The sequence below is a fragment of the Somniosus microcephalus genome, chromosome 2, assembly GCF_052327205.1.
Source record: "Somniosus microcephalus isolate GS21.2 chromosome 2, FLI_Smic_1.0, whole genome shotgun sequence".
Taxonomy (NCBI): Eukaryota; Metazoa; Chordata; class Chondrichthyes; order Squaliformes; family Somniosidae; genus Somniosus; species Somniosus microcephalus.
The window spans coordinates 391,097,227-391,117,188 of NC_140988.1; the positions used below are offsets into that span (position 1 = coordinate 391,097,227).

At 47.0% G+C, this 19,962-nt stretch overlaps 1 protein-coding gene across 5 annotated transcripts in view; it reads right to left on the reverse strand.

Moving 5' to 3' along the window:
* The window catches only part of LOC147123873 (disintegrin and metalloproteinase domain-containing protein 12-like), a 566,371-nt gene that overhangs the window by 462,856 nt on the left and 83,553 nt on the right, over positions 1-19,962 (reverse strand). For all 5 annotated transcript variants that reach the window (XM_085976452.1, XM_085976457.1, XM_085976448.1 and 2 more), the window contains exons 5-6: positions 7,677-7,753; positions 5,188-5,347 (exon numbers count right to left, since the gene is read on the reverse strand). In XM_085976452.1, the coding sequence (XP_085832578.1) occupies positions 5,188-5,347; positions 7,677-7,753 (237 nt within the window). The remainder of the gene's footprint in view (positions 1-5,187; positions 5,348-7,676; positions 7,754-19,962) is intronic.

Here is a 19,962-nt window from a genome sequence, read left to right on the forward strand (position 1 = left end):
TCCTAATACTGTATAGACTGAGATAGTAATAGTGTAAAGAGCAGAGGTGGGGAAGAATTTCTGATGTGTGTTCAGGAGAACTTTCTGGATCAGTATGCTTCCAGCCCAACGAGGAAGAAGGCATTGCTGGATCTGGTTCTGGGGAATGAGATGGGTCAAGTGGAACAAGTGTCAGTAGGGGAACATTTAGGAAACAGTGATCATAGTAGCATAAGGTTTAGACTAGCTATGGAAAAGGACAGGGAGCAATCTAGAGTAAATATACTTAATTGGAAGAAGACAAATTTCAGTGGATTGAGAACACATCTGGCCCGGGTAAATTGGAATCAAAGATTGGCAGGCAAAACTGTAATTGAACAATGGGCTGCCTTTAAAGAGGAGATGGTTCGGGTACAATCGAGGTACATTCCCACGAGGGGGAAAGGTGGGGCAAGTAAAGCCAGAGCTCCCTGGATGACGAAAGAGATAGAGTAAGATGAAGCAGAAAAAGGGCGTGTATGACAGATGTCAGGCTGAGAATACAAGTGAGAATCAGGAGGAATATACAGGGGAAGTGAAAAAGAAAATAAGAGGGGCAAAGAGAGAGTATGAGAATAGATTGGCAGCTAACATAAAAGGGAAAAGGGAATTCAAAAGTCTTCAATAGGCATATAAATAGTAAACGGGTAGTAAGAGGAGGGGTGGGACTGATTAGGGGCCAAAAAGGAGACCTACGCATGGAGGCAGAGGGTGTGGCCTCAACTTTTTGAAAATATTTTTATTCGTTTTTATGGGATGTGGGCATCGCTAGCAAAGCCATCATTTATTGCCCATCCCTAAATGCCCTTGAGAAGGTGGTAGTGAGTCGCCTTCTTGAACCGCTGCAGTCCGTGTGGTGAAAGTGCTCCCACAGTGCTGTTAGGGAGGGAGTTCCAGGATTTTGACCCAGCGACGATGAAGGATCGGCGATATACTTCTAAGTCAGGATGGTGTGTGACTTGGAGGGGAGCTTGGAGGTGATGGTGTTCCCATGCGCCTGCTGCCCTTGTCCTTCTAGGTGGAAGAGGTCGCAGGTTTGGAAGGTGTTGCCGAAGAAGCCTTGGTGAGTTGCTGAATGCATCTTGTAAATGGTACACACTGCAGCCACGGTACGCCGGTGGTGGAGGGAGTGGATGTTTAAGGTGGTGGGCTTACCAGCTTAAGCCTATTACGAGGCACTTTATCAAACGCCTTTTGGAAATCCATATACACCACGTCAACCGCATTGCCCTCATCAACCCTCTCTGTTACCTCATCAAAAAAATGGTTTTATGAAAAGGAAATCGTAGAGTTTTTTTTAAAGATGTAACTAGTAAAATGGATAAGGGGGAACCAGTGGCTGTGGTGTATTTGGATTTTCAGAAAGCATTCGATAAGGTGCCACACAAGAGGTTATTACGGTAAATTAGGACTCCTGGGATTGGGGTAATATATTAGCATGGATTGAGGATTGGTTAATGGGCAGAAAACAGAGAGTAGAAATAAACAGGGCTTTTTCGGCTTGGCAGGCTGGGGTACCGCAAGGATCAGTGCTTGGGCCTCAGCTATTTACCATCTACATTAATGACTTCGATGAAGGGACTGAGTGTAACGTATCCAGGTTTGCTGATGATACAAAGTTAGGTGGGAAAGTAAGCTGTGAGGAGGACGCAAAGAGGCTGCAGAGAGACATAGACAGGTTGACTGAGTGGGTAAGAACATGGCAAATGGAATACAATGTGGGGAAGTGTGAAGTTATCCACTTTGGTAGGAAAAACAAAAATGCAGAATATTTTTTGAATGGTGAGAGCCTGGAAAATGTTAGCATTCAGAGGGACCTGGTGTCCTTGTACATGAATCACAGAAAGTTAATATGCAGGTACAGCAAGCCATTAGGAAAGGAAATGGTATGTTCGCCTTTGTTCCAAAGTGATTAGAGTATAAGATTAAAGAAGTCTTACAAGGATGATACCAGAAATACGAGGGTCTATATTATCAGGAAAGGATGAACAGGCTGGGTCTCTTTTCTCTTGAAAAAAAGGCTGAGGGGTGACCTAATAGAGGTCTATAAAATAATGAAAGGTTTTGATGGAGTGGATACAGAGAGAATGTTTCTGCTTGTGGGGAAGAGCATAACTAGAGGCCATCAATATAAGATAGTCACCAAGAAATCCAATAGGGAATTCAGAAGGAACTTGTTTACCCAGAGAGTGGTGAGAATGTGGAACTCGCTACCACAGGGAGTGGTTGAAGCGAATAGTACAGATGGGTTTAAGGGGAGGCTAGACAAGCATATGAGGGAGAAGGGAATAGAGGGTTATGCTGATAGATTTAGATGAGGAAAGACGGGAGGAGGCTCGAGTGGAGCATAAACGCCGGCATGGACTGGTTGGGCCGAATGGTCTGTTTCTGTGCTGTAGATCCTGTGTAATGTAATTCTATGTACTACAGTTATACAGGGCATTGGTGAGGCCACACCTGGCGTACTGTGTACAGTGCTGGTCTCGTTAACTAAGGAAAGACATACTTGCCTTCGAGAGAGTGCAACGGTTCACTAGACTGGTTCCGGGGATGAGGGGATTGCCTTATGAGGAGAGATTGAGTAGACTAGGCCTATTTTCCTTAGTTTAGAAGAATGAGAGGTGATCTAATTGAAACATATAAAATTCTTAAGGGGTTTGACAGGGTTAATGCTGAGAAAATGTTTCCCCTGGCTGGGGAATCTAGAACACGGGGTCACAGTCTCAGAATAAGGGGTCGGACATTTAGGACTGAGATGAGGAGAAATTTCTTCACACTTAAGGGTTGTGAATCTTTGGAATTCTCTGTGGATGCTCATTCGTTAACTATATTCAAGACAGAGGTCGATACATTTTTGGGAACTAGGGGAATTAAGGGATATGGGGATAGTGCGAGAGGGTGGAGTTGAGGTAGAAGACCAGCCATGATCTTGTTGAATGGCGGAGCAGGCTCGTAGAGCCAAATGGCCGACTCCAGCTCCTATTTCTTATGTTCTTAAGGTGAGTCAGTATAAATGGCACACATGCTGATGGAATAGATGGCAGGTCAAGTAGAGATGACAGAAGCAAGCTGTCAATGGTGCGATAGGTTCTACCAGTGAGGTGACAGTGGATGCCGACTTTGATGCAAACTCTAGAAAGCTAAATCTGTGCTGACAATGCAGTCAGCAAAAGCATTTGCCTTAGAAAATTGATTAGCTGTAAGGTGGGAGTTTTTATTGTACTTTTGATGCTGTGCAGTAATGAGCTGGATCAAAGGCCACTCAACTTCCACCTCAGGTTCACAGACGTGGTTCTCGAGGTGCGTGATTTCCGTGCTCATCCAGGGAAATTTGAAAGGTAGGGTGAAAAAGGCGCTTAAGGGACTGACAAGTACCTAGTAATGATTTAAATGAGCTCGCCCGCCTCTGCTGTCTGGGTCGCTGCCGAGCCAGCAAACGCGCCCGAGGGAACGGCGTGTGGGGGTGGGATGACAGCAGGTTCCTGACCCACTGCAAGATATTTCAAATCTCCCACCCGACCCGCCTCCAATCTCGCCTGCACGGACCCCAGAAAATTCCAGCCATGGTTCCTGCTCCTGACCAGTGACCCCTGCTAGAAGTTGATGATCAATGGAGTCAGGTAGGATTTAGATCGAGTAAATAAAGAGAAACTATTTCCAATGGCTGAAGGGTCGATAACCAGAGGGCACAGATTTAAGGTGATTGGCAAAAAACCAGAGTGAGCATGAGGAAAAACCTTTTTACGCAAGGAGTGCTGAAGATTTGGAATGCATTGTCTGATGGGGCGGTGGATACAGAGTCAATAGTAGCCTTCATTAGGGAATTGGATAAATACTTGAAGGAGAAATAATTGCAGGATCTGGGGAAAGAGCGGGGGAGTGGGACTGACTAGATTGCTCTTCGAAAGAGCCGGCGCACACTCGATGGGCCGAATGGCCGCCTTCTGTGCTGTATGATTCTATGATAGGTAAGTGCTAGATCAGACCTGCCTGTGATGTCCTGCGTGGTTGACATGATTGGAGGTCTTTCGGACAGGAAACCTGCTTCACAAGGCTGAAGCCTATGAGAGTAGGTAGCTATAGTGGGGGGAGTGAGAGAGTGCGGATGGCGAGGGGTGGGGGCGGGAGATCATGTGTGTGGGGTCCCGATTGCAGGCGGTGGTCTGGGGGGTGGGGGGGGCCGTGTCAGGGTTTACTGGGTAGCTTGTTGGGCCTGGAGGAAACACTCCTGCTCCTCCTGGCCCACAAGCAGTACTGTAAAGGCACTCATGGATTCAGCTTTTCTCACCTTCTTTCAGCTGCTGGGTTTCCCGAGGTCCGGGAAACCCAGCCACCTGCGGTTAAAAACAGAATGACTGTTAAAATGAATGTGAGAAGTCACACAACACCAGGTTATAGTCCAACAGCTTTATTTGAAATCACAAGCTTTCAGAGCGCTGCTCCTTCGTTACCTGATGAAGGGGCAGCGCTCCGAAAACTTGTGATTTCAAATAAAGCTGTTGGACTATAACCTGGTGTTGTGTGACTTCTCACATTTGTCCACCCCAGTCCAACACCGGCACCTCCACATCATGTTAAAATGAAGGCACGCAGCCTCATTATTTTTGCATTTTAACCTCTGACACTATCCCAACCCACCCGTTGTTTGTGAGTTAAGATTGTCTGAGCTGACACGTGAATGGACGCTTGGGCGACGGCTGTGGAACCGTGTGAGGTCAGTGCGTTCAGAAGAGAAAAGGGGAGGAAATTGGAGCCAAAAAAGGAAAGACATTGGAGTTATCATTTGAATTCTGTATCCGTTGCAATCACACCTAAAAGTGACTGGCGCCCCTCTCCCAGGAGGCGACATGGCACCTAGACGGTAGGCAGTACCCTGACCTGATGTATAAGGCAACACAACTGCCTAGATGGACTAGCTTGTCTTTTCCTGTTCACAGGTTCACATTGGAAAAAAAATTACAGGGCTATGGGGAAAGAGCAGGGCAGTGGGACTAACTGAATAGCTCTGTCAAAGGCACAATGGGCCGAATGGCCTCCTTCTAGAATGCTGCATCATTCCATGATTCTAGTTCACTGTGTGTTCTATAATATGTCCACTGCACAGGTCCTTCAACCTACCGAACTGCACCAACCCGTCTGCAGCAATTAAATACAAGGCACAATACTTACCCGAATTGGGTGCTGAGTATGTTCAGGGATTCGCTGTCTGCCTCTGCACCTAATCTCACTTGATGTGAAGTTCTCAGGTCTATACACCAGGTGGTACCTGTGTCCATCTCCCTCAAGGTGCTCAATAACGTAACTCTGGTTAGTGAGAATAATTAGAGCGCTAACAGCAACACAAAAGAATGAAGGTTAGGCTAGTCTTGGACATTTACAAGAATGACTCCAAAGAAGCCATTTCTGGCTTTGTGCTCCCACTTGGCTGAACTTGTTCTCACATTGAACAACTTCTCCTTTAACTCCACTCATTTCCTCCAAATCAAAGGTGTTGCCATGGGTACCCGCATGGGTCCTAGCTATGCCTGCCTTTTCGTGGGCTATGTGGAACAATCTTTGTTCCAGTCCTACTCGGGTCCCCTCCCTCACCTCTTTTTCCGATACATTGATGACTGTATCGGTGCCGTTTCCTGCTCTCGCCCCGAACTTGACAATTTCATTCACTTTGCCTCCAATTTCCACCCTTCCCTCACCTTCACATGGTCCATCTCTGACTCTTCCCTTCCCTTCCTCGACTTCTCCGTCTCCATCTCTGGGGATAGGTTATCGACCAATATTTACTACAAGCCCACTGACTCCCACAGCTACCTGGACTACACTTCCTCCCACCCCGCTTCCTGTAAGGACTCTATTCCATTCTCCCAGTTTCTCCGCCTCCGCCGTATCTGCTCCGACGATGCCACCTTCCACACCAGTGCTTCAGACATGTCTTCCTTTTTCCGCAACCGAGGATTCCCCTCTACCGTGGTTGACACCGCCCTCGACCGTGTCAGTTCTATCTCCCGCACCTCTGCCCTCACCCCTGCCCCTCCCTCCCGGAACCACGATAGGGTTCCCCTTGTCCTCAGCTTTCACCCCACCAGCCTCCACATTCAACGGATCATCCTCCGGCATTTCCGCTACCTCCAAAGTGATCCCACCACCAAACGTATCTTCCCCTCCCCTCCCCTTTCAGCATTCCGCAGGGACCGCTCTCTCCGAGACACCCTAGTCCACTCCTCTATCACCCCAAACAGCCCTTCCCCTTCGCCTGGCACCTTCCTGTGCAAGCGGAGGAGATGTAACACCTGCCCCTATACCTCCCCCCTCCCCACTGTCCAGGGCCCCAAACACCCCTTCCAGGTGAAACAGCGATTTACTTGTACTTCTCGCAATCTAGTATACTGTATTCGCTGCTCACGATGCGGTCTCCTCTACATTGGGGAGACCAAACGCAGATTGGGTGACCGCTTTGCGGAACACCTCCGTTCAGTCCGTAAGGGTGACCCCGAGCTTCCGGTCGCCTGTCATTTCAATTCACCGCTCCATTCCCACTCGGACCTCACCGTCCTTGGCCTCTTGTACTGTTCCACGGAAGCTCAACGTAAACTCGAGGAACAGCACCTCATCTTCCGATTAGGCACTCTGCAGCCTTCCGGTCTCAATATCGAGTTCAACAATTTCAGATCATAACCTCGGCCCCTATTTCATTTTCACTTATATTTTTCCACTCCTTTCCTTTCCCCCCCCCCCTTTCCTTTTGTTTCTCTCTCACACCTGGCAGCTATCTTTTGCCCTGCCAGTACACTTTACACCTAATCACAGCCTATTACCATCTCGTCTAGCTTCTAATCTCTTTTACTTCTTTTGGTTCTTTTATTCTTTTGTCCGATCGCAGCCCTGCCTTCGATCTAGTTCCTTTTCTCTCCAGTTTTGAAGAAGGGTCAAACCCGAAACGTCAACTCAAATTTCTCTCCACAGATGTTGCCTGACTTGCTGAGTTTTTCCAGCATTTTCTGTTGTTATTTTAAGAAACCTCACTTACTGGGAGTGCAAATAGGTAATTTGAAGCCCCCAAACACACCTTATAGGATCCCTGGGCAAAACAGAGTGGCAAGCAGTAGGCGTATTTATTGATGTAACGCACATTATTTCTGGAGTTGTTTTGTGCCGGGCCATTTTAAGGTATCAATAAATGGAGACAGTGTGGCAGTTAAGGTAAGGTGCAGTAAATGAGTGTGGCAGATGTTGTCCAGTGGGAGGGCAGCAAAAAAGTCCAGAAATAGTCCAAGACTGTATATGGCAGGTTCTGGCCTATTCTAAGAGCTTTTGCTCTGCCTTTTAAGGAGCAGAACCTCTGCACATCCCTTCTAAAGCCAGTGACACAAAGCAGGAGGGCCTTAGAGTGAGCCGGTGTAAGTGTGGAAGGTGGGATGCCCAGTGAAAGAAGGCGTACTGCCCTCCAGTAGGCCCCACCTGGGGGAGCAAGGATCCAAGGACTGGGAACTGGGCTTGGGTCCCAAAGGAAAGGTAATCGTTTAAGGTAATGGGTTCAAGTCCCATTGCCCCATTCCAGAGAGTTGAGCACATAATCTAGGCTGATACTTCAGAGGTATTATTCTGTTTATGCGATGTTCAAGAACACAAATACAAAGTTTTAAGAACGGGTTAATGCTCACCTGAGTCCTGAACATATACTTGCAGCAACCTGGGATCCAGAGAACCCTCTCACTGTCCCTTCATAGTAACAGCGATTCTATAGAGAAACCATTTCAATGTTGTTTCAATAATCTAACAGCGACGATTGGCATCATAGACAAAGCCGGACATTTAGCTATCAAATGGAATTATCAGAGCCCCAACCCCCAGGTCTTGACTGGCCAACACATACAGGAGGTAATGACACAAACATGAAAATACACTGCAGCCAGGCCTGTCAAAGGGGAGCAAGCACCTCTATCAGTTTCAGCAACTTCCAAAGCAATAACAGACATAAACTTTGTGCATCGAGTGGAGAACAAGAGGAAACATTGAAGGAGCAAATACCATTCCAACCCTGGAACAAAATCTGCCAACAGCAGAAAAACTGCTCTCTAACGGTAACCATGGGCTCTGGGTACAATGAACCAGGAGTTTGTCTTTACCTGAAACCCAGTAACAAAGGTGACCTTCTCCCAATCCTCTGCCATTACTGCTCTGAAACTAGAAGGTACATGACTGCAATCCACGGCAAAATCTACTCATCTGGGTGTTCAGCCAGGATTCGCCTCACAATCCAGTTATCTGATTTGATGCTGTGAACCTGAATCAATCCAAATGATTTTCTGTTCTTTCCTGCTGATCAAACTGTTCGAGGTTATAGCTGAGCATCCCTCAATCCTGCCAGGCACCAGTTCACCCAGAGCCAGGGCCGTAACCAATTTTGAAGACTCACTTTAGACATCAGCGAGCTTTTCTTATCATTTCTAAATAAAATTCTTCAGTGCATGAGCTGCTGCTGCAGTATTAGCCCTGGATTCAGAGTCAAGATGGGGTATTGCAGAACAACGAGATGAACTAAAGTAAAAACTGGACCAGCATCCTTGAAGGCAAGCAGACTACAAGTTCCAACTCTCCAATATGTTTGGCCAAGAATGACAACTTTGAGAGGTGCCTGAGATTCAAAAATATTCAGGGTGATATGAAGACCAAAAACAGAATATAAAAGGGACATAGAAACATAGAAGGTAGGAGCAGGAGTAGGCCATTCGGCCCCTCGAGCCTGCTCCGCCATTTAATGAGATCATGGCTGATCATCCAAATTCAGTACCCTGTCCCTGCCTTCTCCCCATACCCCTTGATCCCTTTAGCCTTAAGAAATATATCCAACTCCTTCTTGAATATATTTAATGAATTGGCCTCAACTGCCTTCTGTGGTAGAGAATTCCACAGGTTCACCACTCTCTGGGTGAAGAAATTCCTCCTCATTTCTGTGATAAATGGCTTACCCCTTATCCTTAGACTGTGACCCCTGGTTCTGGACTCCCCAACCATCGGGAACATCCTTCCTGCATCTAGCCCAAAAGGGTGGCGCAATGGGACAGTAGCTGAACTCTACAATTAAATAACTAACATTAGGTAATCCCATGTAGATATTTCAGTTGTTAGTAACTGAAAATATTTATTTACAGCGCTCATTTTTTGAGCCTGCGTGTTCTTTATTTCTTGCGCCAGATGCACTGGGATGACATAGGAACAGGAGGAGGCCATTCAGCTCCTCGAGCCTGTTCCGCCATTCATAGATCATGGCTGATCTGCGACCTAACTCCATATTCCTGCCTTTAGCCCGTATCCCTTAATACCTTGGTTTAACAAAAATCGATCAATCTCAGAATTAAAATTAACAATTGACCGAGCATCAACTGCCATTTGTGGAAGAGAGTTCCAAACTTCTACCACCCTTTGTTTGTAGAAGTGTTCCCTAAATTCACTCCTGAAAGGTCTGCCTCTAATTCTTAGTTTATGTCCCCTAGTCCTAGATTCACCAACCAGCAGAAATAGTTTCTCTCTATCTACCCTATCAGTTCTCCCTAATACCTTGAAGACTTCGATCAGATTGACCCCTCAACCTTCTAAATCCCAGGGAATACAACCCTAATTTGTGTAATCTCTCCTCGTAATTTAACCCTTGGAGTCCAGGTATCATTCTGGTAAACCTAGGCTGCACTCCCTCCAAGGCCAATATATCCTTCCTAAGGTGTGGTGCCCAGAACTGCTCCCAGTGCTCCAGGTCTGGTCTAACCAGGGCTTTGTACAGCTGCAGCATAACTTCTACCCCCTTGTATTCTACTCCTCTAGATATAAAGATATAGATATTCCATTAGCCTTTTTGATTATTTTCTGTACTTGTCCATGACATTTTTACAATCTATGGGCCTCCACTGTTTCTAGCTTTTCACCATTTAGAAAGTAGTCTGATCTATCCTTTTAGATGATAGCAAAATACTGCAGATGTTGGAAATCCGAAATAACAACAGAAAATGCTGGAAAAACTCAGCAGGTCAGGCAACATCCGTGGAGAGAAATTTGAGTTGACGTTTCGGGTCGAACCCTTCTTCAAAACTGGAAAGAAAAGTAAATAGATCGAAGGCAGGGCTGCGATCGGACAAAAGAAGTGAAAGAGACAAAAGAAGTAGAAGAGACAATAAAAGGTGTTTGAAGCCAGACGAGATGGTAATAGGCTGAGATTAGGTGTGAAGTGTACTGGCAGGGCAAGAGATAGCTGCCAGGTGGGAGAGAGAAACAAAAGGAAAGTGGGGGGGGGGGGAAAGGAGTGGAAAAATTACAGGTAAAAAATTAATGGGGGCCGAGGTTATGATCTGAAATTGTTGAACTCGATATTGAGTCCGGAAGGCTGCAAAGTGCCTAATCGGAAGATGAGGTGCTGTTCCTCGAGTTTACGTTGAGCTTCCGTGGAACAATACAAGAGGCCAAGGACGGTGAGGTCCACGGATGTTGCCTGACCTGCTGAGTTTTTCCAGCATTTTCTGTTATCCTTTCAGGTGTAAAGTGGACATAAGCTAATGGGGATGCCTTGGAGCACATCCACTATTTATCATTTATGACATCAGTCTCTTTAGAGAGCAATCATCCCTAGCTATTACCCCCACTAAGTTCCTTTATGGAGCCAGCTGCACTCTGGTGTCAATGTGGCTCTGTCTATCCAGCACTGAGTGCTTGCTGACTCTTGATAGTAACCTTTCTTCTGGAACATAGGTTTAGGATGATGATGCTGAGGGGCAGCATGCAGATGAAATAGGAGGGGGCCAAGGATAGGTCCTTGGGTGACTTCTGGATAACTGTGCAGGAGCAGGAAAAGAAGTCATTGCAGATGATTCTCTGGCTACGACTGGATAGATAGAAATGGAACCAGGTGAGGGTAGTTCCACCCAGCTGGATGACAGGGGACAGGTGTTGGAGCAGGATGGTGTGATCAACCGTGTCAAAGGCTGCAGAAAGGTCGAAAAGCATGAAGCGGGATCATTTACCATGGTGACAGTCACACAGGATGTCATTTGTGACTTTGATTAGGGCCGTTTCAGAGCTGTGGCAGGGGTGGAAAACTGGTTGGGGGGATTCAAACATGGAGTTGCGGGATAGATGGATACGGATTTGGGAGGAGACAACAAGTTCAAGGACACTGAAAGAAAGAAAGACTTGCATTTATATCGCGCTTTTACGGCCACCGGACGTCCTAAAGTGCTTTACAGAAGTACTTTTTGAAGTGTGGTCGCTGTTGTAATGTAGGAAACGCGGCAGCCAATTTGCGCACAGCAAGCTCCACTAACAGCAATGTGATAATGACCAGATAATCTATTTTTTAGTGCTGTTGATTGAGGGATAAATATTGGCTCGGGATAACTCCCCTGCTCTTCTTCGAAATAGATAGAAAGAGGGATGAGGCCCTGCAGGCAGATTTCAGGGAGCTAGGAAAGAGATTAAAAAGCAGGACCTCAGGATTACTACCGGTGCCACACACTAGTGAGTATAGAAATAGGAGGATAGTGCTGTGGCTGGAGAGATAGTGCAGGAGGGAGGGCTTTCGATTCCTGAGGCATTGGGACTGGTTCTGGGGAAGGTGGGACCTGCACAGGCTGGACAGGTTGCACCTCAACAAGGCTGGAACCAATATCCTCACGGGGAGGTTTGCTAGTGCTGTTGGGGGGGGTTTAAACTAATTTGGCAGGGGGATGGGCAGCAGGATGTAACATTAGAAAGGGGAAATAAAGTGCTCAAAGGATTGGGAGAGGCAGAGAGCGCTAAAGTAAGAAATAGTAAGGTATGAGGTGGGGTCAAACTAAGAGAGAATACAGGATGGTCTAAGATGGGTTTACAGTGTATGTATGTGAACGCACGAAGCGAAGTAAACAAGGTAAGTGAGCCGCAGGCACAAATAGCCACATGGGAATATGATGCAGTGGCAATAACTGAGATCTGGCTCAAAAAAGATAGGGAAGGAAAGATAGGAGGTGGTGTGGCAGTATCAGCCAAGGAGAATGTTACAGTGCTAGAGAGGGAGGATGTCCTGGAATCTATATGGCTAGAATTAAGAAACAACAGAGGTGCCATTACACTACTAGGTGTATTCTAGGAGCTAAGGAGCAAAGAAGGCTGAGGGGGGACCTGATTGAGGTGTACAAAATGATGAGGGGCATAGATAGGGTAGATAAAGAGGAACTTTTCCCCTTAGTAGGGGGGTCAATAACAAGGGGGCATAGATTTAAGGTAAGGGGCAGGAGGTTTAGAGGGGATTTGAGGAGGAACTTTTTCACCCAGAGGGTGGTTGGAGTCTGGAACTCACTGCCTGAAAGGGTGGTAGAGGCAGGAACCCTCACAACATTGAAGAAGCATTTGGATGAGCACTTGAAATGCCATTGCATACAAGGCTATGGACCAAATGCTGGAAAATGGGATTAGATTGGACAGGGCTTGATGGACGGCGCAGACACGATGGGCCGAAGGGCCTCTTTCTGTGCTGTATAACTCTATGACTCTATAGATCACCAAATAGTGGGAAAGATATGCAGGAGCAAATGTGCGGAGAAATTACAGAGAGGTGTAAGAAATATACAGTGGTAATAATGGGGGACTTCAACTAACCTAATATAGACTGGGATCGTAATAGTGTTGAGGGCAGAGAAGAGGGAGAATTTCTGAAGTGTATTCAGGAGAACTTTCTTGATCAGTATGTTTCCGGCCCAACGAGGAAGGAGGCATTGCTGGATCTGGTTCTGGGGAATGAGGTAGGTCAAGTAGAGCAAGTGTCAGCAGGTGAACATTTAGGGAACAGTGATCATAGTATCATAAGGTTTAGATTAGCTATGGAAAAGGACAGGGAGCAATCTAGAGTAAAAATGTTTAACTGGGGAAAGGCCAATTTCAGTGGGAGGAGAACAGATCTGGCCCGAGTAAACTGGAAACAAAGATTGGTAGGCAAAACTGTAATGGAACAATGGGCTGCCATTAAAGAGGAAATAGTTCAGGTACAGCTGAGGTACATTCCCACTAGGGGGAAAGGCAGGGCAACTAAAGTCAGGACTCCCTGGATGACGAAAGAGATAGAGAATATGATGAGCCAGAAAAAGAACGCGTATGACAGATGTCAGGTTGCAAATATATCTGAGAACCAGGCTATATACAGAAAGGTCAGAGGAGAAGTAAAAAAGAAAATAAGAGGGGCAAAGAGAGGGTATGAGAATAGAATGGCAGCCAACATAAAGGTAATCCAAAAATCTTCTATAGGCATATAAATAGTAAAAGGGTAGTAAGAGGAGGGGTGTGGCCAATTAGGGACCAAAAAGGAGACCTATGCATGAAGGCAGAGGGTATGGCTGAGGTATTAAATGAGTACTTTGTATCTGTCTTCACCAAGGAAGAGGATACTGCCATAGACGTAGTAAAGGAGGAGGTGGAGATACTTGCTAGGATAAAAATTGATCAAGAGTAGGTATTAGAAAGGCTGGCTGTACTTAAAGTAGATAAATCACCAGCAGATGGGATGCATCCTAGGATGCTGAGGGAATTGAGGGAGGACATCGCGGAGGTACTGGCCATAATATTCCAATCCTCCTTAGATACAGGGGTGGTGCCAGAGGACTGGAGAATTGCAAATGTTACACCATTGTTCAAAAAAGGATGTAAAGATAAACCCAGCAATTACTGGCCAGTCAATTTAACCTCGGTAGTGGGGAAACTTTTAGAAACAGTAATCAGGGACAAAATTAAGTGTCACTGGGACAAGTGTGGATTAATCAAGGAAAGCCAGCACGAATTTGTGAAAGAACAATCGTGTTTAACAAACTAGATTGAGATCTTTGATGAGGTAACAGAGAGGGTTGATGAGGGCAATGCGGTTGACGTAGTGTACATGGATTTCCAAAAGGCGTTCGATAAAGTGCCACATAATAGGCTTGCCAGCAAAGTTGAAGCCCATGGAATAAAAGGGACAGTGGCAGCATGGATACGGAATTGGCTAAGTGACAGGAAACAGAGAACAGTGGTGAAATGTTGTTTTTTGGACTGGAGGAAGGTATACAGTGGTGTTCCCCAGGGGTCGGTTCTGGGACCACTGCTTTTTTTCATATATATTAATGACTTGGATGTGGGTGTACAGGGCACAATTTCAAAATTTGCAGCTGACACAAAACTTGAAGTATAGTGAACAGTGAGGAGGATAGTGATCGACTTCAGGAAGATATAGACAGGCTGGCGAAATGGGCGGACACGTGGCTGTGGTGTATGTGCCTTTAAGAGCCCCTGTGTACTGTAATGCCGGTAGTGGCCACTCGGGCTATATAAGCCTGTATAGGCCTAGAAATTGGGTATAGCCCCGCCAGCACGTTTGCGCCGAAAATTTTGCGCCCGCCGCGGAGCCAGTTGTGCCCGCCCCATATTCACTTTCAGCGCCCCAAAGCGGAACCGGGCGCTGGTACAGGGTCTGTCCGCCCCGCTTGGGGCGCTGAAAGTGAATTTTAGCGCTCCCGGTCCCGCTGCGCCACCCGATGCGGTGCGGCAGGCTGCTGTACTGCAGGCCTCCCCCTTCTCTTAAGGGGGAGGTGCCTGCAACGGCCGGAGCCCCGATTGCAAGTGCCGGCAAAACAGCCCGGCACAACGGAGAAGTGCCGGGCTCCACGGAAACCAGCCGGCAATGCCGCTGGGCGGGGGTGGAGGAGGCCGGGGAAGGAGGTGCGGGCAGGCGGCCGCCGAAAAAGCGGCCGCCCCGCACCTCCACCTTAACTTGCGCCGCTAAGGCTGCAGTAAGGACCCGGTCTCCCGATGTTGTTAACGCCTGCCACGGAAGAGGCGGCCGCTACTGAAGATGGGGATCGGCGTGGTTTCGGGCGGTACCGGGGCACTGCGCACACCGATGACGTCATCGGTGCCGGCGCAGCGCTACCAGCTAACGCCGATGTTAGGGCCCACCTAATTTCGGGCGCGACGCAACTTCCGGCGCAACCCACTCTTTCGCCCCTAATTGGGCGCAAACGCAACTGAATTTCTAGGCCATAGTGTCTTGTATCTTTTAGTTCACCTCCAGACTTTGTTCAGTAAACACCTGTTAAACCAACTCCTGCATTCCGTGTCTCCATTAACACACGGACACAACAGTGGCAACGAATTGGAAACGGACTTACCTGCAATTCGGCAGCACCTCAAGGAGATCGATTCCTCAGACGAAGGTCGAAGAAAAAAAAAGAAAGAAAACTGTGGTTTCACCAGCTGGCCGGGCTGGTGGCAGGTACTACAATAATCCTTCCTGGGCGGCGGGCTGAGGCTCGATCGGCTGGCTCTGCAGCGGGGCCGAGCAGCGAAGGCGGAGGCAAACAGAGACGGAGGGTGGAGTACTCGAGAGACGGCCGGCGCTGCAAAGCAGGTCGGCGTTCGGACCAAGCAGCGGGAGGGAAAAGTCCCAGAGAGTCCGGCGGGAACGAGTCTCCGACTATTAAAAATATCTGTATAAATAAAAACCGCGGAGAACAGCGTTGTCAGCAGCGGCAGCGGTGGGAAAGCGCGGGAGGCGCCATTTTTTTCTCGGCAGGGAAGAAAGGAAAGCGCGGGAGGCGCCATTTCTTTTTTCCAGGATGCCTAAGACTGGCAATATTACTGCTTTCGATAGTGATGTAGAGGATTGGACCACATATGTGGAAAGAGTGGAGGTATATTGCACAGCGAATGAAATAGAGGATGATAAAAAGGCATCGGTACTTCTAAATCTAATGGACGCAAGGACATACAGGCTGTTACGAAACTTAATCACTCCAGCCAAACCGATGGACAAGAATTTTAAGGAGATTGTTGATACCCTACACTACCAATTCAGGGCAGGACTGGCAGATTCTCTATGAGACAAATTCGTCTGCGGTCTCCTAAGTGAAGGAACACAAAATAGGCTACTTTCTGAGAAAGATTTGACACTGGACAAGGCTTTCAGTGTGACTGTATCATACGAAGCAGCAGCAAGAGGAGCTGCAGAGATACAGCAAAAGCCACAGGACTTCGGCACCCATGAAATGACACGGGGTTTCGAGAGATGTTATCGCTGCGGCAGATCCACCCATTACCAGAGGGACTGCTGGTTCAAGGACAAAGCATGCAGGCAATGCGGAAAGATGGGACACATTACACGTGTATGCCGAACTGGAAACAAAAAATCCAATGACAGAAAAAAAATCAATAAGGAAAAGTACAGAAAGGTACAAATGATGACGGACAGTAGCTCCGAAGACCAGAGAAGCGATAGCGACTCCGGAAACAAGAGACTAAGCTCTCTCAAATTACATAATGTAATTGCCAAAGAAGATTACCATTTGGGTTACCCTCACGATAGCGGGGGTCCCCAGTTAAAATGGAGCTAGATACAGGATCAGCTCTGACCGTCATAAGTCGACGGGATTACGAGCGGCTATTTCCGCATATACCTTTGAAAGACACATCCATTATCTTGAAGACATATACGGGGCAGAAAGTATACCCCAGAGGGAAAATAAGGGTGCCTATTGTATACAACGGCAAGGAAATACAGAAGTTGTATTTATACGTTTTGCAAGATGGTGGTCCACCGCTGTTGGGACGTGAATGGATCAGGAAGATACGTTTAGACTGGCACTCCATTCAGGCACTGACGGTGACCAGTGAAAAAAAAAATGATGATGACGTCAAACCTGAACGATTAAAAGACATCTTGGCCAACGCCAAAGAAGTGTTTCAACAGGAACTAGGGACCTTGAAAGGCGTCACCGCCTCAATAAAAGTGGAAGATGCGGCAATTCCCAAGTTTTTTAAGGCAAGGCCGGTGCCATACGCAATTCGTCCAGCAGTCGAGGCAGAGCTGGAGAATTTGGAAAAGGCAGGTGTGTTATCCAAGATAGATTGGAGCGAGGGGGCAACACCCATCGTCCCGGTCATGAAGAAAACGTTGAATAATGATAAACCTGAAGAACAGAGAAAAATTCGCATCTGTGGGGACGTCAAGGTGACTGTAAACCCGGTCCTTCACACGGTACAGTATCCTCTTCCGAGGATAGAAGATATTTTTGCCTCACTATCCGGAGGGAAACGTTTCACCAAATTTGACTTGGCACAGGCATATCTACAGATGGAGGTTGAGGAGGCCTCTAAAAAGTATCTCACGATAAACACACACAAAGGCCTGTACCAGTACAATCGACTGGTTTTTGGAGTAGCATCAGCTCCAGCTATCTGGCAAAGAGCTATGGAGCAAGTCCTGCAAGGGATTCCGGGGACTCAATGCTACCGAGACGACATCCTTGTAACAGGAGAAAATGACAACGAGCACCTTGCCAATTTGGAGCAGGTGCTCACTAGGCTGAAAGAACGGGGCCTACGAGCAAATCACCCCAAATGCGAATTTTTCCAAAAACAAATATCATATTGTGGCCACATAATTAACGAAGAAGGGTTGCATAAGTCACCTGAAAAAATTGAAGCGGTCATAAAAGCCCCAGCACCTGAAATTTTTCACAATTAAGGTCGTTCCTGGGATTGATAAATTACTATCATAAATTTTTACCGAACCTGTCAACTGTTCTGCACCCTCTTAACGAACTGCTACAAACGGGAGTAATTTGGAAATGGAGCGAAGACTGTAAATGTGCCTTCCATAAATGTAAAGGCTTGATCACGTCCAAGGAAGTGTTGGCTCATTACAACCCATCACTGCCAATCAGACTGGCGTGCGATGCACCCCCTTACGGCGTAGGAGCGGTATTATCGCATAGATTCCCTGATGGCTCGGAGCGGCCGATAGCTTTTGCGTCACGCTCATTGAACTCAGCTGAGCGTAACTATGCCTAGATCGACAGGGAAGCACTCAGCCTGGTATGGGGAGTGAAGAAATTCAACCATTACCTACACGGACAAAAATGTACCTTGTTGACTGACCATCAACCCCTCGTCTCCATATTCAACCCTAAAAAGGGCGTTCCCATTATGACAGCGCAAAGGCTACAGAGGTGGTCCCTTTTCCTAGGGGCACACCAATATGACATAGAATACAAAGGATCAAAACAGCATGGAAATGCTGACGGTTTATCGCGTCTACCGTTACCAACGGTAGAAGAGGCACCTACAGTGGACCCAGTGGAAATGTTCCACTCAACCACAGTGGAATGTCTACCAGTAACAAATTCTACCATTGAAAAGGAAACGAGAAATGACCCGACTCTCTCACGAGTCTACGATTTAACGGTGAAGGGATGGCCAGCACATGGCGAACCACTGTTGCCAGCATTCTCGCAAAGAAGAGAACAGCTGTCAGTGTGCCGAGGAACCTTGATGTGTGGATCCAGAGTGGTGATTCCACCCAAACTCCAGGATAAATTGCTAAAGGGGCTTCACGAGGGGCATCTGGGTGGAGTGAAAATTAAGAACCTAGCCAGAGCGTTTGTGTGGTGGCCAGGTATCGATGGAGACATCGAAGAAATGACCAAGGGCTGTCTAGGATGCCAGAAGGTCCAAAACGCCCCACCACAAGCCCCTCTATATCCATGGGAGTGGCCCTCATCTCCATGGCAAAGGGTACACATCGACTTTGCTGGTCCATTTATGGACTCAATGTTCTTAATCGCGGTTGATGCACACTCCAAGTGGCCGGAGGTAATAAAGATGTCCTCCACCACCACGGAAAAAACCATCACAGTATTAAGGACCATATTTGCCAGGAATGGGCTGCCTGAACAGATCTGTTCTGATAATGGACCACAATTTGTGTCCGAAGAATTCAGGAAGTTCTTATAAAACAATGGGGTTAAGCACTACACGTCCGCCCCATACCATCCCGCCACCAATGGATTGGCTGAAAGGTTTGTCCAGACCTTCAAGAGGGCCATAAAGGCCATGGGTAATGAAGACATAAATCTACAGCATAAGGTAGATAACTTCTTGTTTGCATACAGGAATGCAACACATGTGGTTACAAACCAAACTCCCACCATGATGTTTTTCAATAGAAGACTAAGATGCCGGCTGGGTTTGATCAAGCCAAACATCAGAAGGGACGTAGAGAACCGGCAATTTCAAGGCATGAATGAAAGGCCAACTAAAACCTTCCAGATAGGTCAACAAGTTTTGGCCCGGGACTACCGTACCGAGAAATGGCAGCCTGGAACTATTTGCACACGACTAGGACCGCTGATGTATACCGTGGACATTGGAGAAAGCATAATAAGGCGCCATGCTGACCAGATCATAGAGTCATCCGAAAAGGGACAACCTACACCACAACTCTATACGCCTAATGATGAAGCAGAGATACCCATAGTATCTACCTCCGATCCGGTGATACTGGAACCCGATGAACCCGACACTGGCATTCAAGCCGAATTGACCTTGCCAAAAGAACCTACTACACCACCGAAAACTACTACACCACCGAGGCGTTATCCGGACCGAGTCAGGAAGCCTCCAGAGAGACTGACTTATAATTGATTAACTGCAGCAAATGTGTAGATTATTGTTCTTGTACATATGTTAATAACAATTACTTAAAATGTTATGTACTGGTTGTCTAGAAGGGGAGGAATTGTGGTGTATGTGCCTTTAAGAGCCCCTGTGTACTGTAATGCCGGTAGTGGCCACTCGGGCTATATAAGCCTGTATAGTGTCTTGTATCTTTTCGTTCACCTCCAGACTTTGTTCAGTAAACACCTGTTAAACCAACTCCTGCATTCCGTGTCTCCATTAACACACGGATACAACAGTGGCAGATGAAATTTAACGCAGAAAAGTGTGAAGTGATACATTTTGGTAGAATGAGAGGACTGAAGGGTATAATCCTGAAGTGGATGCCCGAACAGAAAGACCTGGGGGTATATGTGCACAAATCGTTGAAGGTGGCAGGGCAGGTTGAGAAAACAGTTAAAAAGGCTCACATAGATAGAGGTATAGAGTAAAAAAGTGTGGAAATTA